The sequence below is a fragment of the Delphinapterus leucas genome, chromosome 1, assembly GCF_059928025.1.
Source record: "Delphinapterus leucas isolate spDelLeu-1000000601 "Yukka" chromosome 1, BTC_Dleu_Yukka2, whole genome shotgun sequence".
Taxonomy (NCBI): domain Eukaryota; kingdom Metazoa; phylum Chordata; class Mammalia; order Artiodactyla; family Monodontidae; genus Delphinapterus; species Delphinapterus leucas.
In genome coordinates, this window is record NC_143129.1 from 107,144,828 (window position 1) to 107,170,980 (window position 26,153).

The following is a 26,153-nucleotide window of genomic DNA, read 5'->3' on the forward strand; positions in this document are numbered from 1 at the left end:
CTGAGTCCAAAGCGGTTATTTTTTGTACGATATATATATATATGCATGCCTTCAGGAAAGTAAGATTTGCTGAGAAAGCAAAAGAGGCAAAGGGCCTTTTCTGTAGCCACACAAGTATGGTGTGGCCCATGGCTTTTATTGGCAGTTAGAATAGCTGGCCTTTCTACCTAACCAGAAGAAAAAGATATGTTTATTACTGTGTTCTTGTTCCAAATCCAAATGAATTGCTCATTCTAATGCTTCTTTTAGTTTTAAAGAAGCCCTCAACGAATTTGGTAGGTAAAATCATCTGGTGTTTTACAAAGAACTCTAGCTAGCATCATGGAAAATGTGTGATTCTAAGGAGATGGAAATACAGCATGGTGAGAATGCTAGTATTCTACCACCACACGAGATGGAAGTATTTCCTGGGGAGAAATATAGATCACCAGCACCTCGCAAGACGGTGTGCACGTAACCATATCAGAGCGGGACATGTCTTACATCCAACAGGAGTGGGGGTAAAGTTTGAAAAAGCTTTTCATCATGACCTCATGAGGTGTGGTGCTGGTGCCCTTTATGGAATATGTCCTGCCACACGGGGCAGTGTCTCAGAGCTGCCACTCAGGTTTGCTTTTTTACCGATTAAATCTGAAAGCATGTGCTTGGCATAAGTGGAGAAACGAGGTGAGTTACAGTACCCTGAAAAGGAGGGGAGTGGGAGTAGTTGTTCTGAAATAGCTGGCTCTTTGGTGTCTCAGAGCCTTCCGAAAGACTCAAGTCCTTAAGGACTGCTCAGCATAATTTTTGTTGAATGTATTACAGACCTTTGAAACTGGTAACCTGGATAGCGTGTATGGTCATAATAGGCACTCAGATGTAGCTTTCAGGTATGCCAGCATTATGCTTTGTTTTTATATTCGTTATGTCCAATCTTCTTATTCCAAAGTAGGTAGTATTGTCTCCAGTTTGCATATGAGAAACCTAAAACTAAAAGTAAGTTAACTCGTCTGAGGCCACATAGCCATTTTATAGCAGAGCAAGGATTTGAAGTAAGGGCTGACCTTAGCTCGAAAGCCAGTGAATATTGCTTTGTAAGAGAATCAGCATCAGGCTATTTTGGTAAGCTAGCTTTACCCCTGAACCGAATGGAAGTTATTAGTGTTCACATTCGATGGGGATTTCATAATTCATAAAATACAAGAAACAAGAATAGATTTTAGCTGCTGTTTTAACTTTTATACTATGTTTTAATACCAGGCGGGGATGTTAGCACCGGGTACCCGAAGAGACATCTACGATCAGAAGCTAACATTACAACCCGTGGACAACTCGACAATTTCTCTACAGATGGGTACCAACAAAGTCGCTTCCCAGAAAGGAATGAGTGTGTATGGGCTTGGGCGGCAAGTATATGATCCCAAATACTGTGCTGCTCCCACAGAACCTGTCATTCACAATGGAAGCCAAGGAACCGGAACAAATGGGTCCGAAATCAGTGATAGTGATTATCAGGCAGAATACCCAGATGAATATCATGGCGAGTACCAAGATGACTACCCCAGAGATTACCAATATGGAGACCAAGGCATTGATTATTAGATTCACAGAGGAGCTCAGTATTTAGCCCGTTGTTTCTATTCAGTGAGAACCAAGCTAGCCTTGAGTAATTTTTATCTTGTCTTCCTAAAACACTCTTATGCTTATTGTACCTAAAGGAAATACTGCCTTACATACATTCCTTTTTCCTTTTTCTGCCTCTTCCCTAAATAGTTGCCTTTTAGTGCTGTAACAGTTAAATCCTACAGCATAACCAATAACTCACATATGAAGTAAAAAGGAATACTGTGAAAGGGGAGTACTCTTGTACAGTCAATTCTTTTATTAAAGATCTATGCATTTTTACAATCCTCTACTTAAATTGGTATTTTCAAACGATAGGAAGCTTCGTTTTTTTACAGTTTAGTATCTGGTTTCTCCGTGGAAGACTAAACTCATGCTTATAGCTAAATGTGGTCTTTGCCAACTAAATTTAAGATGCAGCATTTTAGAAATTTATATATCAATGTTTCTACAGTACTGTTTGCTAATTTTTAAATAAAGTCCTGATCAGTGTGCATTTGTGATTATATGTGTACTCTTTCTTACCTAAGCCGACAAGATCTTTTCCGAGTGGTGTTTCGAAAGGAGCATGTACAAAGCTGGCCTGCAGACATCGAGGTCTGGGGGGTGCGTTTGCTCTGCCTGTTTGTGCCAATGTATCGATGTAGAGTTGCTCTGTTTTCTTCCACTGTATTTATTGCTGCATTTCTCAGCATAAACTTATCCCATTGTATTTTTTATAAATAAATATTTTTTTTGAACATTCCTATGAGCCACAGGCTGATTATTTTCTGGCTAACTTCCAGATGGGTAGAGTCAGATTTTTTTTTTAAAGTATTCTTTCCCAGGTACTGTTATAAGATACTGGAACATTTCTTTACTGAATCTATACACCAATGCACTGAGTACTTGAGAGGGAGGCTTAGGAAACCGAAGGGACCTGCCCATCGCACACAGGAAATGCCAGCCGGGATTCAGACTATCATCTGACCTTTGCTTATTCCATTGTGACTCATCTGCCTCCAGTTCATTCTCAATCCAACTTGGAATAATCTTAAAACCATCTTGGGGAACATTGGTGGGGATGGGGTGGAGCGATTTTATATTCATATTCTAGCGTGAATAAATATTAAGAAACATACTGGATCAGGAATAGGACACGCTGTTTGATAATGAACTAGGATTTATGGTAGGAGGTGTTAGCAAAACCTAACCCTCAGTTATGATCTAGAGGAGGTCAAACAGCTAAGTGTTGTAATGATAAACAATTCAATCGCTAACACACTTTGTGACATTTTCCCAGCCAAGTGATTTCCTCTGATAGCACTGGTTCTATTAGGCCTTGGGGGGTGAAATGTGCCTGCTTGTTTTTTGCTGAGGCAGATAATGAGGACATAGCGGTGTTTGATGAACCCACAAAAGCACAGTTGACTTGCTCATCGTGCTGCAGTGACTAAGGTTAATGCCTTGGAGAAACTGCTCTGTCGTAAATCCTTTTCCTAAAGGAGACTGTCAGAGCTCAACTAATAGTCTTGTTTAAGAGGAAAGTTGTAATTTGCATTGTTAAAGGGGACCTGAGCTAGCATGCTGTTTCCTGCCCTCCAGGAAGAGGGGTTTAGGGAAACCTTATATCGCACTGCTTGCCCTGCCAAATAAGCCAGATTGGGCGTCCTGTTAGGAGAATTAGTAATTCAGTTTACCTGTTATCTAGTTGAAACGAGCCTGCCAATCAACACGTTAGATGTTCCTATTTGTTTAAAGCTTTAAAAAGGAAAAGCCGCCAGTGCACGCCCACCGTGGCCCTTTCCTCTGACCCACCACTGAATCTAAATCTGGGAATGGGGTCCAGGCAGAAGGACTTTAAACCTTCCTCCGGGCAATCTCAGGTGGGGCTGTGGTTGAAAACCCGCTTCTGCAGAACGTTTGCTAATTTGTAAGACTTAGCCTTGTACTTTTAACAAAATTTAACTCTTCACATCTGGTTAATCTTCTGCCCGTTCTATACCACGCCCATCAGGTGGTAGTTCCTTTTACACTTTCGGTTTTAATTGTCCCTAAATCTAAGAATTGTACTTTGAAAAGCTATAACATATTTAGCACATTTCCAGGAGTGGAAGAGTAGGGAAAAGTCCTCTGTACTAGGGCAACATTCCAGAGATTTTTGCTAAGGTTTATTGGTTGTGAGTGAGGAATTATCCTTTAAATTAGTTTTTACCTAATGTGCTTTTTAATTGACCACATAAACATGTTGTTAAAAGGTCTTTCAGTCCCTGTTGGTACAAAAAAGGTTGTATACTTTTATGGTTCTAGTATTGTAATGTGGTCAAATAGTGGGGACAAAAACAGGAAGAATAGGGTCCACGTTGGGCCCTGTCGTTTATTCTGCACACGGCTCTTAGGAGAAGGAAACTTTTTCCAGGTACAAATACCTGATGGGCGCGCTTATCTTACAGAGGCCGGAGTTCTGTTCCCTCTTCATTCGTTAATGAGTTCTTGTCTCTCTGTGCCCTTGCATTGTTTAATTTGTTCATCCTTTTTATAAAACTCTGAAAAACAAAAGAATGAGTTAGACCAGTGTTCTGTATCTGCACGGATTGGCAATCATATACTTGGCCATATCATTTCGGGGAATTTAATCCTTAAAGTTTTCCCTGTTGAACTAAAATATCTTGGGGGGGGGGATGGGTAGATTTCAAAGTAGGTTTTTAATCAGAAAAGTGTAAATTGGAGAAAGAAGACCTAGTTAGCTTCCTACCACCATCAGAAGTATTTTCTTTGGAGTACATACCAAATATGTTAAAGTGCTACTGTATTTTTATGTTTTATTTGGAGAAGAATGAGGATACACTTAATTATAAAACTGTAGAAGTGCTTGTTAAACTTCAGTGCCTGGCCGGACTAAGGAGTGCTTTGCATGCTCTGTTTAAAAGCAAAAGGGCCTATGTTTTAGGGTAACAGAATGAAAGAAAATTGTTAAAATGTCACTTGACCCAGACAACAGAAAGAGATGAGAGACCTCATTCAGCTGTTAAAATATGCCTGTCTACACAGGATAAGGCAAATCAGCAACAACTGTGTTGCAAAAGCTGTTGGAAACAGCTGCCTGCTATTTCCAGATAGCAGTATGGGGGCTCTGATGAGGGTGTGACATTTCTCAACATTGTGTGCTGTGGTTAATAAAGGGCCTCAGAATCGCAGATCTGTCATACTGGCGCTGAAGGTGATTGGTCTACACTGGAGTGGGTGTTCCCTAAAATACAACGGGTATGACATGATGCTTGGGGATGCAAAAATGCCTTAGAAAAAGATCAACTGTGAAATCTCCAGACCATCCGAAAGGCCAGACCAAGCCATTAGCACCAAAGGAGACTTGCACTGCTACTCCACCCAGACCCTCCTACCCTGGGTCATTTGCTTAGTGATAATTGCTCAGTTTCACTTCTTTCCAGGGAGAAGGTTTCAATAAGGGAGGTGGGGTCAACCTCAGAAAATACAGCCCAAATCTCACTCTCAGGACATTGGGGTCATGTGGCCCTCCGGAAGAGAAAATAAGCTGGGAACCAGCCTCCTTTATGTGTGAGTCTTCAACGCTTTTGAGATTGTGAGGATGGAGTCTAAAACAGGAAATGAGATGTTTACTTACCAAAAACTCTTGGTCCATAAAGTAGGGCTTTTCTGATGATCCATCATTTGTTTCCAGATCAACAGCAAAACACAGGAAAAGTGCATCCAGCACAGTTTCAAACATAGATAAAAAACTATGGGCTACTAAGTAGGCAAAAAAAGCAACCAATAGTAGTGGGGTTGCCCACACCTGGAGCACACGGTGGTAGTTAAATGCCATCAGTCCTCCAAAAACTGTGAAACACACCACTAGCACCTGTCCAGAACAAGAGTTTGTTGAAAATGTTTATAAGTTGGTTGGTTAGGATATTTTAGAAAAGACATTTGTCAGGTATAAGCAATAGTTTTCATGTATGTGCATGTGTGGGAGTGTATGTGCCTTACTGTAAAGAGTGCTTGTCAGAAAATTGGGTACAATGAAATAGGAAGAAGAAAAATGAAAAGCTATGATACCAAAAGAAAACCCAGCTAATTTGGAGGATGAGAAGAGTATATATACTTTCATTTTATCTGTGCCCAGTTTTTGTATTTATGCAGATGTAATGGTACCTCACAAAGTTTTTAGTGTTTTTTTCACTAAATGCTACAAAAAGCATCTTCATTAAAAAAAAATTTTTTTTTATAAATGCTATTTTTCTATTTTTATTTATTTTTGCGGTACGCGGGCCTCTCACTGCTGTGGCCTCTCCCGTTGCGGAGCACAGGCTCCGGACGCGCAGGCTCAGCGGCCACGGCCCACGGGCCCAGCTGCTCCGCGGCATATGGGATCTTCCCGGACCAGGGCACGAACCCGCGTCCCCTGCATCGGCAGGCGGACTCTCAACCACTGCGCCACCAGGGAAGCCCTATAAATGCTATTTTTAAAAACAACAGCACAACAACCCACTGAGTGAATATACTGTAGTTTAATATGTGAGTACTTTTACCCTGGGGATTAAAGTGGATGGGCTTTCCAATGCTGGTGTAGGGAGCTAATAGGATAATAGGCTTTTGCTATATGTAATTATTATATTTCCAGGAATATGATTACAGGCCATGATGTACCTAACTGTTTAACAGACAAATTGGAGCCCCTCTGGAGCCCGCACTGCACTTGGGTATCCATAAAGATGGACGTGAATGTCTGCATGCCACTTCATTCAAAAAAAAAAATCAGCAATTATGCGTTCCTTTTGGGAAATATAGGAAAATGAATTACTGCCTAAAATAAAATACAAGTCTGTTATAGAAGAGTAGCTCCCGCTCACTGCAACTAGAGAAAGCCCGCACGCAGCAAGGAAGACCCAATGCAGCCATAAATAAATAAATAAATTTATAAAAAAAGAAAAAATGAAACCTCCTTCCAAAAATTCTGGGAAGTAGTTATTACAAAATATATCATCCACAATCCGACCAAGCTAACGTGAACAATACCACTTAGATACAACTACAACTTAGATTATTAGGCTGTTTTGAAAGGCATAATCAGTTTGTTCTTCTAGACCTACTGTCCCATGAAAAGTCTCTGGGTCCCAGCTGTGCCTTAAAATATATGTGCAATTAACACACACCTGTGAAGTCCATGCATGTTCTAACTTGTTACTGACAGCAAACCATGACAGTAACGCACCAGAGATATACACCAAATGCCACAGAAACACAAAATGCTAACAAGGAGCCCAGGGTCCCCATATTTGGCACTGGCACAACTGGAGCCTGATAATCTTGTTCATTTTAGGGCACCACGAATGTCCCTGGCGTTCGTGTCCTATGTGGAGGACTGGCTGGAAGAAGCGAGGATGTCTATCTTAGAAGAGGGAAGATGTGGAGGGAGGGTCAGGACATCTGTGGTCAAGAATTTGAAGGGCAGTCAACTGGAAATAGGACCAAACAGGTGTGTAGAATTAAGCCCAGTGGGTGACATGGAAAGAGACACGCTAGCACAGTATAAAGAATCTTCAACTTGAGGCATGGTCAAGTAGGGGCTGCAGCACCACTTTCATCACTCTTTTAGGGATTCTTCCCTGTAACCCAGAAAGGGGATGTGTTATCTTTAGTTCACAGATAGGAAAAATGAGGTTTTCACAAGACTACATACAACTCCTTGGAAAAAGATGACAGCAGAAATGTAACTGGCTCCTTTTGGGACATTAACCATTCTATCTTTATATTTATGGATTCAATGCTCTTAAATCATCAGGTTGCAATACTATTTCCATATATTTTTATGACAAACAACCCCTATAAAACATTCATTTTCTGAGGTTAGTAGCATTTTCATTTTAGATATGAGAAAGCAGTATTCAGAATGGTGGAAAGAAATGATCATAGCTAAGAGTAAGACTAGGATTCGAATCCTAGCTCTACCTATTGTGGGATCCTGGACAAGTTATTAAACCTTAGTTTCCTCATCTGTGAAACAGGGTTACTTCACAGGATTGAGGATTAAATGAGAGGACGAGGCATAGCATCTACCACAGAGTAAGCACTCGGGAAACAGTAGTTCTCCTTAACGGTCTTGTTGTATGGCTTAATTTTTGGATCCCAAGTTCCTTTATTATTTTAGTGAAGACATCTCACCTTTCCTAGAAAAATTACGAAGTCTCCAAAGCAGTTAACAGATGTAAAATGACTTGAATTCTTGGATAAGAGCTTGAGTGCATCTTTTGCTGATGTACAAAAATCTGTCCCATTAATGGCAGTTGTAGCGTATGCATTCTGAAACAAAAGGCCGTAGTGAAAAAGATGACCAGTCTGACTGTTGTAAAGACAATATAAATGCCAATGCAGAATATTTTCAAAATAGAGAAAAATAGTTACTATTAACCCACTCTCTCTGCCCGTAACAGGTCATTTCATCTTCAAAGTCCCTTCCAGTCTCTGGAATACATACACATATATTTTCATATAATTGTAATAAATGGAAAAGATAAATAAGTATTTCTGGTCAGTGTGGTGGATTGAGCATCACCGCTACAAACACGTGGAAACGATGCGGAGAGCGTAACTATCTTAATGCACAGCAGAGTTTGAGGGGAGGAAAGAAGTTTAGGTGCTAGAAACAAAGCAGACCCTAGCTAATGGTGAGCGCTGAACCCGAAGACTCAACGGGCAGGGAATCAGTAAAGGCTTTAGGAGTGAGGGGCTGGGGATTTAACACCTTGGGGCTAAGAAACAATGCTCAGGCCCATGCCAGGAAACTGAGCTGTCTGCATAAATACAGAATTTATATTCAAACTGAATCAGCCATTCCAGGAAAGTGGTATAGAAATGCAACATCTGCCTAGGACCATTGAAATTACTAGGGTCTGGCCACAGGCAGAGCAAAACCACATCCGCCCAGGCCAGGGAATGGTGGAGGCCCACAGACAACCATCCTTGAAGAAGATGAAGAAGCCTTCACAGGAAAAATGTGCAGGTGACTCAAGGAAATGAACAGCACGTCAAACAAAAGAATCTGCACCTTGAGAACAATCTGAAATAAAGCATTGAAGGAAGCATGTTTAAGATGTTAAGGAGATAATAGAAGGAAGAGTGACCATAAAGAATGAACAGCACGGTGTAAAAAATGAAGAGGCAGTGTAGAAAACAAACGGAACAGAAATTCTAGAAATGAAAAGATATACAATTTAAATGGTTCAGTGTCATTGTTATATATCTGACTTATTTTCCTTTATATAGAAAATAAGCATTTTCATGTTGCTCCATGGCTTATTTATAATTTTAATTTTTAATAAATACATATTTTATCAGGGGTGTGTGTGTGTGTAGCTAGGGCATATTTAGACTATTTCAAATATTTGGCTGTTATAAATAACTATGCAATGAACATCTTAATTTCCTCATTTTGGATAATTTCTTAAGGATAAATTTCCAGAAATGAGATTACTAAGTCAAAGAGGACAAGTGGGTATATGTGTTCATATAAGAAGATTTCTTTGGTAATTTTTCCAATATACCTTTTCCTTATAACTATACGATCATTTCAAAACCATCTATTTCTTACATTTCCCTTGAAATCTTTAAAATGCTACTTGCACTGCAGTTTACAATTTATAACTTCCCTGGGAAAATACACTGGAATGCTACCTGCTTGGGTTTTGCCTTGCCTTTTGGCTTAAAGGATGAAAGTTTTATCTCATGATATAAAAGTAATCCTTTCATACACCCATTCAAAAACATTGTAAAGAAACCAATTTGGAGCCTACTGCAGTAATTTAGCCCCAGTGATGCAGGTCTTAAGCAAGGTGAGTTACAGAGGAGAAGGAGACTAAGGCCGTGGAATTAACTGACCCTCTCTTGGTAACCCCCTCTTCCCCAAGGCCAACTAGAGAGGAATATTTGGCTCTTAAAGATGAAAGGCTGGTATTCACCTCCCCGCACAGGGTACCCTGCTTGCCTCAGAGGGGATATTCTCAGTCAGATGTCAGATGAGGTCCCTGCAGAAATGCCTTAATGGGGCTTCCCTGGTGGTGCAGTGGTTGAGAGTCTGCCTGCCGATGTCAGGGGACACGGGTTTGTGCCCCGGTCCGGGAGGATCCCACATGCCGTGGAGCGGCCGAGCCCGTGAGCCATGGCCGCTGAGCCTGCACGTCCGGAGCCTGTACTCCGCAACAGGAGAGGCCACAGCAGTGAGAGGCCCGCGTACCGCAAAAAAGAAAAAAAAAAAAAAAAGAAATGCCTTAATGGTATTCCACAAGAAGTTTTGATTTCTGACTTATGTAGAATGCATGTGAAATTGCTTTTAATATCCCAAACTGGCTGTTGGTGGACTTAAGTCTTGAGTGGGGACGTGGAAACTCATTGCTCATAATTTGACCAAGCATTTTTGATCATCTAAGGTTCTCAGAGCCCTGACTACCAGCTCATTATCCTGAAGACACATGTGCAGGGTGGGTAGGTACAGACTGGAAACCAAGGTCAAAGGCATTGTCCCAGGTGCACTGGGAAATCAGGGAACTTCTGTTTTTTCATTCTAACTTTATGGACATGACACTAGCAACTTTAATTAGAACAAAAGGCTATTTAAAAGCATGGTGGTTAAGGTAAGCACAGGCCCTGTAGCCAGTCTCTGGGTTCCAATCCTGGTTCTTTTTTTTTTTTTGGCTGCGTTGGGTCTTTGTTGCTGTGCGCAGGCTTTCTCTAGTTGCGGTGAGCAGGAGCTCTTCGTTGTGATACGTGGGCTTCTTATTGTCGTGGCTTCTCTTGTTGTGGAGCACGGGCTCTAGGTGCGTGGGCTTCAGTAGTTGCAGCACGTGGGCTCAGTAGTTGTGGCTCGCAGGCTCTAAAGCGCAGCCTCAGTATTTGTGGCGCACAGGCTTAGTTGCTCTGGCATGTGGGATCTTCCTGGACCAGGGCTCGAACCCATGTCCCCTGCACTGGCAGGCGGATTCTTAACCACTGCGCCACCAGGGAAGTCCCTCAAATCCTACTTCTTACCACCAACTGCCTGTCGGTCTTGGGCAAATGATTTAACCCCTCTCAGATCAATGTCCTGATCTGTAAAGTGAGTTATAGCACCTACTGCAAAGGGTTGTTGGGAGGATTAAAGAACAGATTCCCTATAAAGCATTTAGCAAAGCGCAGGCACATAGAAAGCATGTAATAAAGGGTGGCTATTTTCCTCCAGACCTCACCAATGATGAACTCATTTACTACTGGGAAACACAGAGGCCATTCTTTAAGCGCGGAGGAGGTGCGGAAAGGACCCGTGGTTTCTTCATCTGTAGACTTTAATCCCTCACATTTTCAGGGACCCAGGAGGGGCAGGACCTGCTTCCCAGACCACGTCCCAGGCCCCCACGTGGTCTTGCTCCACAGCGATACCCCATGCCGCTCAGCCTCTTTCTTTGCATTCGGGCTCTGTCCCCAGCCCCCCACGGCCCCACTTCTGCCCTCTGAACTGAGGTTCTTGGTGTTCTTCCTGATTCAGGCTGGGAACAGAGTTTCTGCGGGACTTCCTTTACCTACAGATCGTAACCTCATAGTCAGTTTAGCACAACTGCTTATAAGCAATAAAAATAGATTTTGCTCCCTGGCTAAAATGATTAAAGGTTAAAGTAGTACCTTCCCATGCATGTGTTGACTCCACAGATCTTGGGGGCCCATAACCATTTGTCTTTTCTTTAATGTATCATGCCCAGTGAAAGACGGCATTAAAACCACTCTGACAGGGAAATTATATATACGCCTTCCTGCAGCTACTACACCACTAGTATTTGACCACAGGTTCAACCCTGATTGCCGCAGAGAGACCTAGAATTAATGTCTGAATGAAGAACTGGAGGAGGGAAGAATTGCTCATGACACAGGATATGGATTGCGAATTTCTGCAGTTTCAGCATTAGCTAATTTATACTTATTCTGAGGAGAAGTGCTTCCTTGCCAGGCAGCTGGAAGATGGACTGCAGTAAATGTTCAGTGTTGTAAGTCCTGGCTCGGAGCATCTGCACTTGCCTGGCATGACAGAACGCTAAGGCAATCTGCAGACCCTCACAATATGTGGAAAGGATAGATATAAGGAACAGGGAACACGTTTTGTTGGCTGTGAAGGTTAATCAGGAGGTCCTGAAGCAAGAAAAAAGGAGGTAGAGGTACCAGGCTTTTATTACCAGACAAAATTCAGTGTGTCTGTTTAGCATCACCAAGCAAATGGGCACATCTGTGCCTGAGACTGAACCCGTGAAAACACAAAATCGATACAGGGAAGGATTCCCCGCTTGACTATGGAAGCACCTCAACACTAGGTTGCATTCTCATTCCTTTGCCTGGGACTGAGGACTCCCTGCACGTACAGGTGGCTTTGCTTTCAGATGCGCATGGACTGTCCACCAAGGTCTGTCACAAGCTGCAGGGGAGGGTGGGTGGAGGTCTTGTGTGGCTGGGAGGATTCGTGAACAATGAACTACGACTCAAGCTCAGGTGAGACAGCAATGTGGAGTGGAAGCCCAGCCTGGGGTGAGGGAGAGAAGAGAGCATGGGGGAGGGGAGGGGGTAGAAGACGTCACATCAGTGGCATTAGGCCGGGCCCCTGCAGGGAACGTGGGGCGGATGGGGCCAAGGCAGCAGCAGAAGGCAGTGGACTGAGACTCAGGGGTCGAGCAGAGAATTGTGGTGGGACTCCTCCAGACCCAGATCTCGGCGGGGCTGAAATGCCATGCTGTGGAGCAAGGGGAGTGACAGGAAGGTTCAGCCTGTGCTTCTGGAAGCTCTCCCAGGCTGCCCTGTGAAGGTTCAGGGCAGATCTCTCATTACTGTCTAACGCTGAGCTACAAAGCCCTGCACCTCCCAAAGCTCATTCTCACCAAAGCCCTTGGGGAGCCCCCCAGGCACTTCCACTGTGCCTCCTGGGCTCTGCTTGAGTTGCACATAAATGCCCTGTGACCACTCAAACATTGAGTTCGTTGGTGTCATTAGCAGTCATAAGCCAGGGGCCAGGCCCAAAGAAAATGAGCTCTTCTGTGGGGAGAAAATAAGAGTACTAGGAATTGTGGGACTTCCCTGGTGGCGCAGTGGTTAAGAATCCACCTGCCAATGCAGGGAACACAGGTTCGATCACTGGTCCGGGAAGATCCCACATGTCACGGAGCAACTAAGCCCGTGCGCCACAACTACTGAGCCTGTGCTCCAGAGCCCACGAGCCACAGGTACTGAGCCACGTGCCACAACTACTGAAGCCCACACGCCTAGAGCCCGTGCTCCACAAGAGAAGCCACCACAATGAGAAGCCCGCGCACCACAACGAAGAGTAGCCCCCGCTCACCACAACTAGAGAAAACCTGCTTGCAGCAACAAAGACCCAACGCAGCCAAAAATAAAATAGTAAATTAAAAAAAAAAGAGTACTAGGAATTGTAACTCTTTCCAGGTGCTCTGCTCCCTTCCACCCCACTTCAAGAGATGCCTTAGTGATATGTCCCGAATGGCTTGCCACAGACCTGGCAGTAGCTTCCTAATTTGTCCCTGTGGCCTTTTTTTCACTTTCACTATCAGTAGGCAGGTGTGCAACTTCTGTGTGTAAATAAATAATAATAGTAACTAATAATGGCAAGAATCACGGAATGCAGACTATGTGCCGGGCCCTATTCTATATCCCCCTGAATGCATTTAGTCCTCTTAACAACCACAACTGGACGATGAGGTAGCTGCAGAAACTAGGGTGCAGAGAGGTTGGGTAGCACACCCCCGGCACACGCATGCGATGGAAGTTGCATCACTTACAAGAAATGGACCTCTGACTCATTCAGGCCCATCAGGAAAACATTTACTTTGAGCTGTACTCTGTGCTTTTCCTTCCAAAACGTTCAAAATAATAAAGTGGTGCTCTTAGGAGACGTGTCATTAAAAAGAGCCAAGGATGCGGCAGGATGGTTTAGTAGAAAGAGGCTGGGTTCCAATCACGTTGCCTCCAAAGACTGGCTGAATGGCTTCCACTAGGTAATGTCACTTCGCACTTACACGAGCCCTCAGGTTCTAGCTAAAGATGCTACACGTCTGTGTGGTACTTCAAAGTGGACTAGGCACCCTCCTGCTATTGTCTTACTTAATCTGCTCCTCACCACGACTCAGTGAAATAACCACCATGGGTATATTATTCCTATTTGACAGAAAATTCTAATCTTTGAAGAGAAATGAAAGAGATTTAAGTGTACTTTTAGGTAACAGAAAAGTTGGATTACCTCTTTACTTTGAGAGTTGTCCAAGAATGTTAATTGCAGCTTTTACACAGAAAGAACATTTTTCCTCCTTAACTCAAGCCGGAAGCCAGCCCAGTCTACCCTGTGTCCTTCATCAGCGAAGGGCAGCCATTCGTCCTCCCACGAAACTGAAGCGGGCCTTTCTTTTGGTGGCAGAACTGTGAACCCGAGCTTCTGCTGACTCTTCAAAAAGGTAAACAAGAGTTTCCCTCCGTACAGGAGGGAAGGCATTTGCCAAAAGCCATGCCGTGAAGAGCCAGCTTTATTTCTGGAATGGCTTCCTAACAAAATTCTGATATTTATTAACTCAAAATAAAACAGGAACTACGAAAACAAACCTGAGAAACTGGATGATGAATAAATAACACTGGTATTCATCCTTTTCTCAGAACCAAAAGTAATACAGTGAAATCTGAGCCCAGAGTGATCCCCGTACATCCAAGGGTCTTTTCTGGTAAAACCTGCAGGAACCATCACAAGCTAGTTTCATCTCAGCCCTGTTTTTATCACAAACACATGCTGAGGGAGGTGGGGCACAGACTCCAGACCTGGCGCTCGCTGTTTGGATCAGTCCAAGAGCTCACCACTCACCAGCTGCAAAAGTCCGGCGAGACGGCGAGTGGGGGAATCTGCCGGCCCCTCGGGGTTGGGACCAGGTGGGGTGGAGGCACTGTAAAGCCGGGTGCTCGGCAGTGCTGTCCTGTTTGCTCCTTTTAAATGTATTTCCTTTTTGCTTATTTTTTAGAATAATGGCTTTAGCATTTTCATGCTCATCATTAAAGAAAATCAAGCAACATAGAGACAAAGAAGAAAGCAAGAAAATCGCTCTGATCCCACCCCTCAGAAATAACCACTGCTCACATCACATGGACCTCACCCCAATGTTTCCCTGCAAAGATACACAGAAGGGAGACAGACAGAGGGAGGAAGTATGGGCAGGCAAGCAACAGTTATAAAAATGGAAACAAAAAGTACAGTTTAAGTAAAAGCACGAATGTGAATTTGACTTCAGCAAAAGAAACTGAAACTGAAGGAATATTTGAATGTCAGACAAATGTATCTTCACACACAAGACCTAGGTTCCTAAAGAAAACTTTCTAAAATTATTATGAAAAACATTAAGAGGTTAGAGTGCTTATTTTGGTTTTTTTTTTTAACACTGTGGCTTAAGTTTCAGCAGCATGGATGGTGAAAGATGAGTTGTCTTACGCTTTCTCCCTCGTCCCGAATTTAGCGCGTTTCGTTATTATTCTGACTTTGTCAGGCTTTGAACATCTACAGCCTCTTCTGTGGTGACGGCTTTAGTTACTTAATGGAGTGTACCCAGCACAGCTACTGTGGCTGCCGCCTTACATTCCTGCTCTGTGCCAGCTGCTCTGACACTCTCCTGCAGGACGTGGTGGCGGGGTGGGATTCCTTGGCCAAGACGCCCTCCCTGTGAGGCTCCTGCCCATTGAATGGCTACAGGAAGATGCTGTGGCAAACCAAGAATGGCCTCCAAATAATACTTCTTCATGCAAAGCCAAATTCAATTCACCGGTACATTTGTTCCTTCAGTAGAATGTTAGGATTAAAAGGCTACCCCAGACGGCACCCAGGAAAACCCTCTCATTTTACTGATGAGGAAACGGAAGTCTCAACAGGCTAAGTGACCAGACAGAGGTAACCAAGATGGACATGAATCGGATATTCACAGCCACGCCCCTTCCTCCCCCAAATCCAGAAAAAGCCAAGGAGGCCACTGCATTTTGCTGAACTTGGCCATCATTGATGTGCTAGCAGAGTTCTGCCCTCCCAGTGAAAACCCACCAGGACAAGGATGTGATGCTTAGTGATGAGCAGGTCCTGGATACGGGGCTGCACAGCAAGTGCCGCCTGCCTCCCCACAGGCCTACAGAGGGCTCTCCCTGCGTTAACCTCATCCGACCTGGGTATAATCAGCGGAGGAAATGAGAGAGGCGAAGGGAGGCCTGGGCGTCCACAAGGCAAAATTAAAGTTGCAACCTGTGAAACAGAAAACGCAGGGGATGGGAAATGCTCGTACTGTATTTTGATCTTAGGCTTTGTTAGAAAGAAGACTAAATGGACGGGCTGTCCCCTGTGAGTGAAGACCATTGGCTTCCTCTCCTCCTTACTCTTACTCTTGACAAGGAACTGCGGGCAGCACAATGAAGCCATTAAGGCTACAGACCTGGCGTCATATGGATCCCCACAGAGCAGCTAGCATTCTAGATAAGCTCTTCAGCCTCTGGGCCTCAGCTTCCTCATTTGTACAGTGGGGGTAATACCCACTTAACACACAGAGTCCTTGAGAGGACGAACTTAGACCGCATATGTAAAATGTGTACCAGGGTTCCTGGCAGACCCGCAAAACTCAATAAATGGCTATGTTATTTACAGACCTGAGAAGGTTGGTTCTTTAGTTAAGAGAATGCCAAATATCTCTCATTTGAAGCTCAGCCCGCGGAAACGGCAAGAGGGAGACGGAGGGCAGAAATGGGAATGTTTACATGTTTTCGTATATTGCACATCCGGGGGAATAGCTTTTGAAGTCAGGTGTGTGTCCCTCCATGAACACACTGTTGATGGGTGTGGGGCTGGCGAAGCAACAGCCGAGCTGTTAGGCTGCACGAGAAAGGCCTGCTGACAGAGAGCCCGGTAGTCGACTGAAAGGTCGCAGGCTGCTGGGAGTAATTACTGCTTTCTGCATGGCTTAGCTCAGCATGCAATGAAAACTCTTATAGGAAAAAGCATTTATTTAAAGACACTGGCTGTAACAACAGAACTCTTCTTTCTGAAGCTCCATAGACTATCAGCCCTTCCGCTCCGGCCTTCTCTAACCACTGGCACTTCTGCTTGGAAAGCAGCTTTTCTTGCAGTCAGTCTTAGGTGTTGTTAGGGCAGCTCCAACAAGAAAGGGCAGCTCTTTGAGCTCGTATTTCCTTTTTCTTTATTGTCTCCCTGCTACTCTTAGCAGATGCTCCAGGCTCTGTGAAGGCAGCATGAAGCAGGGCTGGGTTGAGAAAGTAGGGGCTCATCCTTCCATCCACAGACGCGTATGGAGGGTGTGCCTCTACTAAGCTCGGGGCTGGGCACAGGCCACTGAGCCAGACCGACAGGCTTGTGTTCTTGGATCTCAGGAAGTTTCTTTGTTGCCGCCTTGATGGAGGCAAGACGTGGGCATGGCCAGCAGGCCCAGAGGGCCCTTCTCACCCCCACTGAGATTCATCCTCATGAAGTCATCTGGCCTCAGCTTCTCACTGCTTGGATGAATGCAAGTCTAGCAAATGCTTCTCTCTGCCTCACCCCTATGCCAGCTGAGGCCTTCTATAAAAGGCAAAAGGAGGGGGAAGATGAAACCATTTGAAGAGCATCAAAGACTGGATCCACTTGCTGAAACTTTTAGGAACTTTCTAGTCCTGCCTAGCTAACTGAGCCAAAATTCTTAGTCACTTCCTCTCCTATTTTTCACAGACCTCGTTTCTGAAATGTCTATAGAGATGAGACTCTAAACGGAAGGAGGACTGTCCAGCTATCCCCAGTGTGTGTGTGATCGTTCACTTTGCTATCCTGACTTCTGTTTCGCTTTCCTCATGTATTTCCTCCTTTCTTGCCTCTCTGCCCACCTCATTCCCGCAGGACTCGGAGGGCTCATTCCCCCAGGTGAGGGGAGGGAGATGGGGTGGGGGGTGCAGGAGAAGACACCCAGTCTGCAATTCTTACTGGCTTTTGATTTCTAAAATTTTAAGCTCTTCAGGCCCTTCCTACCAGTGGAGAAGGTGAAGGAAGGGGGTTCCCAACATGACCCGAGTCTGGGAGCAACAGGTGGGTGTGCAGGTCTTCCTCCACCCCCGGATTAGAAAATGAGACTCCCCTGCACTGGGGAAAGAAGCGGGGGAAGAGATCTGTGGGTCCTGACCAGGCGTCCAGCTCTGCTTTTTTTTAAGCAGAACACGGAACAGTGGCAAGGCTCTAAAGGCGAGTGCCCACTCCTAGGGTCTGAGTTTGCCAGGAGTGAGGGGGTTCCAGAGACATGGGGGGCTTTCATTGCTAAAACCAGAACAGTCCCAGACAAAGCAGGAGGGTTGGTTACCCTACCACTAGCACATCTAGGCAGACAGGGCCATAGGTGGCCTTCCAAAAGACTCCTGCTTCCCAAGCAGAGCTTGAAGGAGCCATGAAGATGGGAAGATGGATGTCTCAAGGGCAACCTGTGTGTACTGACGCCTGGGGCTACCTGACACCTCATATAACCCCATGGGGGGACAGCCCAAGAATAATGGATTAAACTTTCTGCCAGTCCAGTGGAATGGGAGTTCACAGACAGAAATTAGGTTGAGAGACGTGATATAGTATTTCTTGCACATCTGAGATTGGGGATGAGGCTCACATCTGTGTGGAGGTCGGTCAGAGATGAGACTCAGGCAGTGGCAGCACAGGGCACTGTCAGACTCTAGCTTTGAGCAGAACATGGAATCCATAGCCGCTGCACCAAAGTGGCTTTTATTCCCTTGACCACTGTGACTCACACCGCCTTCCTTTTTTTAAAAAACCTTTTTATGAACGCATTCTCTAGTCTCTGGCCAGCAATCACTACCTTCTCCCAACAAGTCTAATGTCTAAGACAAAGACAATTGGGGAGCGACAGCTGAGGACCGTATTCACAGTGTCTTGCTTAGAAGGGTATGGAAGGGGATGAAGCACGGGCTTCAGAGGTGGCCACTCTGACAATGACTGTGTTCCAGAAGCAGATGCAGATAAATGACATGAAGAAACCTGCTCTCCATCATGAGGAAGATTAGATTTGGGGTAGGAGCTATTTAATGGTTTAATTTCATTTCCCACACTAAATGAATTTGGGAAATGTCGAAGCTAATCTACAGTCTTTCCATTTCTTAAGCACTTAGGGTAATGTTGAGAACTTGGATTGTGAAAGTTCTGTCTTCCATTTGAACCAGCCCCCCACCCGGCCCCCACCCTGGCTGCCATCACAGATGATGGGCCAGCGTCGGTGGTAAGCATGGCGTCCACAGCGGACACTAGGCTGTGGATGAGAAGAACACAGGAGAAGCCAATGGGCAGCTGCCTCAGCCCCACGTGGAACACTGTCCATCAGAGCACAGTGGTCTCATGGGTCACCTGCTTCCTTACTTCTGGGGCAACTGAATTTTGCTGACCCCAAAGATAGTTTTCATAGAAAGTTAAACACACAGGCAATCTCCCTCAGCATATTTGCAGCATACCTAGAGCACGTCATGAGAGGAAGAGAAGGACAAAGAAAATTAGGGTTTGCTTGATGTCCTGCATGGAGCTCAGACTTATGAGAGGAGTCTTACAGATAAGCAAATGGCGATTCCTTGGATCAGATGACCTTTGGAACCAGTGTTGTTGGAAACAGTCCCAGTCATCCTCCCCAGGCTGTGGCACAACTACCCTTGAAAATGGGAGTGAAGAGGAAGAAAATGAATGCTAGATGCAGAAAAGAGGGGGCCAAACCGATGTGCTATGCAGGGGATGTTTCCTTAACCTCGGGCCACAGTCATGGGTTTGGATTTGAGTACTGGCTTTCCCTCACCATCATCCTTTGTGAGGGGAAACTTAGTCATTAAGTTCCCTGGACTGCAAGGACCAGAAGGGCTGCTCTTAGCAATTCAACTCCCCCCAACAAGTCTTGAGTGCAGTGATTCTGGCTGAGGGAAGTGGGGAAGGAAAGATGTTCTTGGAGAAGTTCCCTGTGGATGCTGATATACCCCTAGCTGAATAATAACCCCAGGAACCCAGCACTGCTCTAAGTGCACAGGATAGAATCAGAGCTTGTACACTTAGTGGGTTGATAATAATAATGACTCCCATTTATTCAGCACATACCTCGACATGCTAGGCACAAAACCAAGGGTTTTGCAAACATTATCTCTTTAATTATTTATAATAATCTTGGGAGACAGGCATTGTTATACCCAATTTGTCTGGTACATGGTAGACTTCCAGTATGTGGTGAATAACTAAGCCTCTCCTTCCCCTCACAGAAGAAACTAACATTTATGGAGCACATACTAAGAGCTAGACACCACACCATGTTTATGTGTATTAGTTTAATTAACCCTCTCAGCTGCCTATGAGGTAGGTGTTAAGAACTTTGCTTTATATACGGGGAAACCAAAGCTAAGTAAGAGAGGTGAAGTGACCTGCCCAATGTCACACAGTAAGTGGAGAAGCTATGATCCAAACCCCGACCTGTCTGCCTTCTTCCCATTCCATCACACTGCTGGGAAATGAACAGAGGGTCCAGGTCCAGAGAGGGAGGACGGGGAGGAAGGAAGAGCTCTCATAAGAGGTGGACAAACATCTTCCAGAAGAAGGGGAGCGCTAAGGTGTAAGGAGAAGGGAGGATGCTTGGAGAAGGAAGCTGGAGGAGTGGTACCATTAATAAGAGGTGAGATCCCATCCTTCCCAGATCCAAGTGTTCCCCACCCTCTGCCCTGCGAGCATGGGCCCTGACTTCCATGTTGCCCAAGGGAGTGGGGTGATCTACGTATAGTTCTGTTTATGAGGTGAGCCGGGGCAGCTCTCATCGGCATTCTGTGTACTGTGACATACTTGTTTGTCCCCAGTGTCTCAGTGAAGCTCGGGAGGGTGGGGGGAGAGAAGATGCAAGGTAGAGAAGAGGAGAACCAGAAAGAGCCCCGCCCACTGTGTAAGCCTGGTTGAAGCACTCAAGCCCTCTGGACCCCAGATTCTGCTGTAATGAGTGGCAGGGCTTCCATGATCTCTTAAGTTCTGGGGTCTGAGTTCCTCCCTGGGGAAGGGGTACCCTGGTGGACTGGTAAAGGCCTGGTTTTAAATCCTGGTGGAGGTAACCCTGTGTTTGTATTTCCATGGCCATTCGTTCCCAGAGGAGGTAGATGACTTGAGGGACTTAAGGGTGAGTTTGGAGGGAAGAGCAGAGCACAGGCTGGCTCAGCCCTTTGTCATTGTCTTTGGGATCTACCTAGCACTGAGGACACACCTCCTCAGCTTCTCAGCTGAGTTTGCAGGGGAGACCCCAGGGGCAGGTCTACATTGTTGGCTGGGCCTGGGACAGGGTGAGTTGGTCTCTCCATTTCAAGGGTGAAGCTTTAATAAGCTGCTCCTACACTGTATTTTACAACCCGGCCATTAGGTACTCAAGGTGATAGTTTTAATCTCCATCTGCTGTCTCTTGGGTCTCTCAGTTGTTCAGAACTTTACGAGGAATAGGGGATGACTTATTATGGCTCCCAAACCTTAACACTCAACTCTGTTACTTTCCTCCTGTCTAACCTGGAGCAGGTTGCTACTTAACCTCTCTGAACCTGTGTCATCATCTATCAAAAAAAGAAAAAGGATAATGATTGTACCTTTCTCACAGGATTATTTGTGAGGATGAAGGGAGTTAATACATGTAAAGCAGTTAGCATGGTGCTTGCTGCACAGAAGTGCCCAATAAGTGGTAGGAATTCCTGTCTTGGGGAGCTGCACACCTTGGAGGGAGCCTAACAGTTGCCTCCCAAGAGGTTTTCTGATTAGCTGAGGGCCCCTTGCAAAACTTACCCTCCCTTCCCTATAGTGAGGCAGTCATTCATTCAACAAACATTAACTGTTTCTCCGAGAAGGTAGAAGAATTTCAAGTCAGAAAGGACAGATGGCAGCTGCACACTGGGCCTTTCCCCAGAAGGAGAAGAGGCTGCTGAGGCCCATTTAGGGCAGAGGGCTTTAGGGTATAGGAAGTGAGCTTGAGCTCACCCTCTTGAGCCCCAAGCCTTGCAACACACCCACAGCAGGTGGGAGCCGGGCTCCAGAGAGGCTGCTCCCCAGGAAGCTACATAAAGCCACAGCGCTAAGCCCAGTAGCTCCTGAGCCACGCACCAGGAAACATGAGGATACAGTTGGTTTTCTCCCAGACAGCCTGGGGTCTCTGACAAATAGGCGTCTCAATTCCTTTCTATCTAAAGTCAGGACAGTAGCATTTGCCACAAAGCAGCTGGGCTGTGAGGATTACCATCATCTAGAAATGGGCTTTAATGTAAACTATCATATTGACACACATGCGAGTTTCTTCTACAACATGCACACACGGAGGCATCTCTCCGGGGCTCTCAGCATCAGCTGGCTGCCCCAGAATAGCTCTAAGCCAGTCGGTGGGGGCAGGAGAATTCGGAACCGCCGCTGTCATGGAAAGAACAGCTGTCTGCATGCTCTGTGATGAGGCAATGTCAACTACCCCAAGAACTGTGTCCTCTCAAGAACCTTTACATCATTTTCATAATCGAGCTCGAGAAATTGCACAATATTCATGACTTTTCTTTTCTGAGCTGCACACATTTTTCTGGGGAGAGGAGAGGAGTCCCTGGAGGTCTGCCAGCTGGCTGACGATGAACCAAAATCAGACACGGAAAAGTTACCCAGTGCCTTTGCTCTTGATGGACTGTGAGAAAGAGAAGCATTGAAGTCGAGCTAACTGCAAAGGAAGTGGAGGGGGGAGAGAAGGCTTTGGGATATTACAGAGTCAAGTCTGCCACAAAGGCTTAGAAGACAGAGACCGACTTTACGTGCCCTGAAAAACAAGCACTGGCAGGCAGTGCGGGCTGGGGTGTAGGGGTGGGCTATGAAGCAGGGAGGGGAGAGATGTGTATATTTTCCTAGTAGCGGCAAGTTTTTCTCTGCACTGGACTCGACAAGATTATCTGGAGCCTTCCTGACCAGTATATTTGTTAGTTAGGAAGCCAGGAAGCTATGGGCATTTCAAATCAAATGCCAAGAGGCAATAATCTATGCATTTCTTGTTATCTCATATCTAGACGGACGCCACAATAAAGCAGGCTGGCAGCTTGATGGGCTGCATTAAGGCAGATCTGACCAGGAGACACAGCAGAGATCCACTGGGCACCCAGCTACCCTGCATAATGGCCCACGGCAGAAATGGGAGGTGAAAGCTGAGGCACATTACTCTCCGCTGTTGAGAATGACCGAGGTGACTGGCATTTTACCAGCATCTCATCACCCGTTCAATGTACTTATTGCTGTCACTACAGCAGCAGTGTTGGGAGAATCTCTGTAAGGGGATGCAGATAGCGGTCCACTCACATTCTCAGTCCACTCAACAAAGATTCTGGAGGCTTGAGATCTGGGCAACATAAAGCATCATTAACCTTTGTGATCCCCGGGTAAGTCCTCAACATGGATAAGAAAACCAACATTAAAAAAAAAAAAAGATCCTGCCATTCAGGACCCAGTGGGAGGACACATCCTGCCCCACATCCCGCACCAAGCGTGTCACGGATATGATGCGGCAACACGGTACCCGTGTGCCCCAGCTCTCGGCCGGCACCACGGCAAGGCTGAGCACGCCCCACGAGGACCTCAGATCATTTAAGCTGATCCTCTTCTGCAGAAGCTCAGTAAGGTGGAGGGATTCACCCAAGTTCCACAAATACGGCAGAAGCCAACTGCTGCCTCACCTGACTAGGGGCTGCCTTTACCTAAGAGCTCCTCCCAGGAGACGGAATGGAAATCGTCGTTCTCAAACTTGTGTGACCTCAGCCCACAGCTCACTTCCTATACCCATTCCCACTTCTGCTGGAAGAACGAAGAATTGAAAAGGAACGCAGTGCTCACCATGATAAAAGTACAACACATTAAACAAGAGCCAAATACTCACCAGAAGTAAGGTGGTAAACAAGGCAAGTATAACTGCAGTTGAATAACACAGCCAATCCAAGGCGACTCTGGTGGCACTCATAGCAAAGGGTTCCTTCCCCAGTCTGCAAAATCCCAGCTCTGCCTGGGCTCATTCACAAGCATTGCATAGTCACCAGGCATCGCCCTGGCAGTCAGAGACATCTTAACAGAATTATGAATTTGAGTCCTCAGGAAACCAAGTAAAACATCAATGTTGGTTCATAAATGACACATTTCAGTAAGCTTTAAGTAACACACTATGCACTTTATTGATCGGTAAAAAGCCTTTAGTTGTATGCGAAAATGAAAATCCATGAATTGAAGAAGAATGAATTTGCCTGTAAGAATTGAAGAAAGAACACTCTGGAATATTCAATCAGTTTGGAATCATCAGGAAGAGTCCTGTGGCCCACCAGTGGGTTTCAAACCTAGAGGAACACTGACCTAAAGCCACCATCAGCTCTGGGACAGACATCTGTGTCCTCCATGAACAAGACATGCACTCAGGGAGACATTTCCACGAGGAACCGTGCGTGGACCGAAAGAATAAGGGGCAGGCGGTTCCTGCCAAAGGGTTAGCCTCCAGAGTTCCATGAGGGGACTTCTCAGTCGGGCTCCTGGAAAGTGCTGGGAGGGAGGGGGAGGCTGCAGGATCTCCTCGTCTGAAAATCTCTGAGAACACCCAGGCCAGTTGGCCTCCCAGAAGCTTTGACACTGACTTGCCTGAGGGGAGGAGGTGGGCTCAGACCACCCTGACTAGCTTTTTCTGCACGATGCAGCCTTCAACACCTTCACTGTCCCCACACCTTTCCTGTCCTCCTCTACAAAAGTCTGTCTGAAGCCAGGCTCGCTCAACAGCCAGCAACTGACTTGTCTGGACTCTGGCTTGGGCAGGCGCTCAAGCGATCCACCCCAGACAGTGGTTGTGACTCCCTCTCTGCCTGCTTCAAAATGCACAGTAAGTATGGGCCTGGGTCCCAGAGGCAAGGCAGATATGGATTCAAACGCTAGTTATGCCACTAACTAACTATGCGCCCTCTCTAAGCCTCGGTTTCCTCATCTATAAATTGGAGATGACTATCTCAGGGGGCTGCAGTTAAAACTCAAAATTGATCCAATGCAGGGAAAGTGCTGAGCGCACAACTAGCCATGCAGTGAGTGCCAGGAGGCCACGGCTATTGCCGTCGCTATCAGCCGGTGACCGCCGGTGGTGCTCTATGCTCACGCCTGACAAATCCAACCTCTCCTGTGCAAGCGCTCCTAATCATCAAGTCAAAGTACCTCCCCGCACCAAGACTCCCCTTTTCTGAGCTTTGCAGTCCTCATTCCAGCACATATTGTTCTTTAAATGTCTCATGCGAGTGCCTCATGATCTTCCTCATTCCCCCACGCTAGCTCGTCAGCTCCTTGAAGGCCTGGCTTGCTTTATAGTGACTCTGTTTCACCACAGTCCCCTCCCCCATTAACCTGGTTCAAATGGCTTGAATACAGCATAAACAAATAGATGTTGGATAAATAAATGTGTGAGGTGCACACACATAATATTTTCAGCTATCTACACATTTGGTATTTATGATGTAGAGAGACAAGTAATGAAAAATGATGGGATGTGGGATTTCATCCCCCACCCCGCAAGTGAATTACCGTGTAGCCTTAGGCTGGGCGTCGACAAATGTGGCAACTGCTACCAGCCTCCCTCCCTCCCAGGACCAGTGAAGACGGATTAAGCTTTTAAGCAGCAATGCTGAAACACAGCCGGCTACTTGATCTTAAGTAACGAAGAGCATCTGGGTTCTGTTGGTAACAAATGGATCTCATTCTCTTCTAGCATTTCCCAGCTCCTTCTGCACAAAACTAGCAAAATAAAAAATACGCCTCAACTCTTATAAATCTGATTTCCAGAGCAAACCTTTTCCTAGCAACTCATTCCTGTGCCAGGAAATTTTTCAAGAGGCTAATCTAAATTCCTTCTCTCACTTTGAGCTCACTTTCCTTTGTCTACTGCCAAATGAGATCAACAATAGCTTTGACTACCATTATACAACAATTATCTTTATTCTTACAAATCTTTATTTCACGCTGCTTTCCAGTAGTTGATTTAGACTAGAGGTGACCTTTCCCTCCCCACCAATATTCACGTCACTTCTTTCTTTCTTCTCCATCCTTCCTTCTCTTCTTTCTCAATCTCCTAAGCCTTAGGCCGCCCAGTGGTGCCCACATCAGCTGGCAGTGCCTAGTCCTGTAGGAGTCACCCCACGTTAAAGCTGCTCCGACAGCTGGTTTAGGCCCAGGCCTAGTGCACGGGCACCATGAACAAAATCCAGAAGACCTATCCCTGTTTGCAGCACTGGTTCACTATGAGCTGGATCCTCGAGGCTTGCTGAGCCTTTCTGTGATTCAGGGACAATCATTCCCACTGTAAATCTGTTATAAGGATTCCTCCCCTTTATAATGGTAATTATAGTGTGATTAAATCTAACACTACTTAGGATCTTGGAAACATTTTGAACTCCCCAAAGAAAAGGTACTGGGCTAATGTAAGGTGCTGAAACTTCAGAATGCAGCAAACACATCCCTT

General features: G+C 45.6%; 2 protein-coding genes across 7 annotated transcripts in view; one reads left to right on the forward strand and one right to left on the reverse strand.

Annotated features, from left to right (window-relative positions):
• The window catches only part of CNN3 (calponin 3), a 26,933-nt gene extending 24,587 nt beyond the window's left edge, over window positions 1-2,346 (forward strand). The window contains exon 7 of the mRNA XM_022553293.3: window positions 1,240-2,346. Within this exon, the coding sequence (XP_022409001.1) occupies window positions 1,240-1,581 (342 nt within the window). The 3' untranslated portion in view covers window positions 1,582-2,346. The remainder of the gene's footprint in view (window positions 1-1,239) is intronic.
• SLC44A3 (solute carrier family 44 member 3) overlaps window positions 2,014-26,153 on the reverse strand; it is a 91,673-nt gene continuing 67,533 nt past the window's right edge. For 4 of the 6 annotated variants that reach the window (XM_089919223.1, XM_089919214.1, XM_089919230.1 and 1 more), the window contains 2 exons: window positions 7,765-7,902; window positions 4,037-5,461 (listed from right to left, as the gene is read on the reverse strand). In XM_089919223.1, coding sequence (XP_089775349.1) covers window positions 4,997-5,461; window positions 7,765-7,902 — 603 coding nt within the window. In that variant the 3' untranslated portion in view covers window positions 4,037-4,996. Of the gene's footprint in view, window positions 5,462-7,764; window positions 7,903-26,153 lie in introns of all 6 variants that reach the window. The other 2 variants (XM_030759844.2, XM_030759842.2) reach the window with 1 other exon arrangement.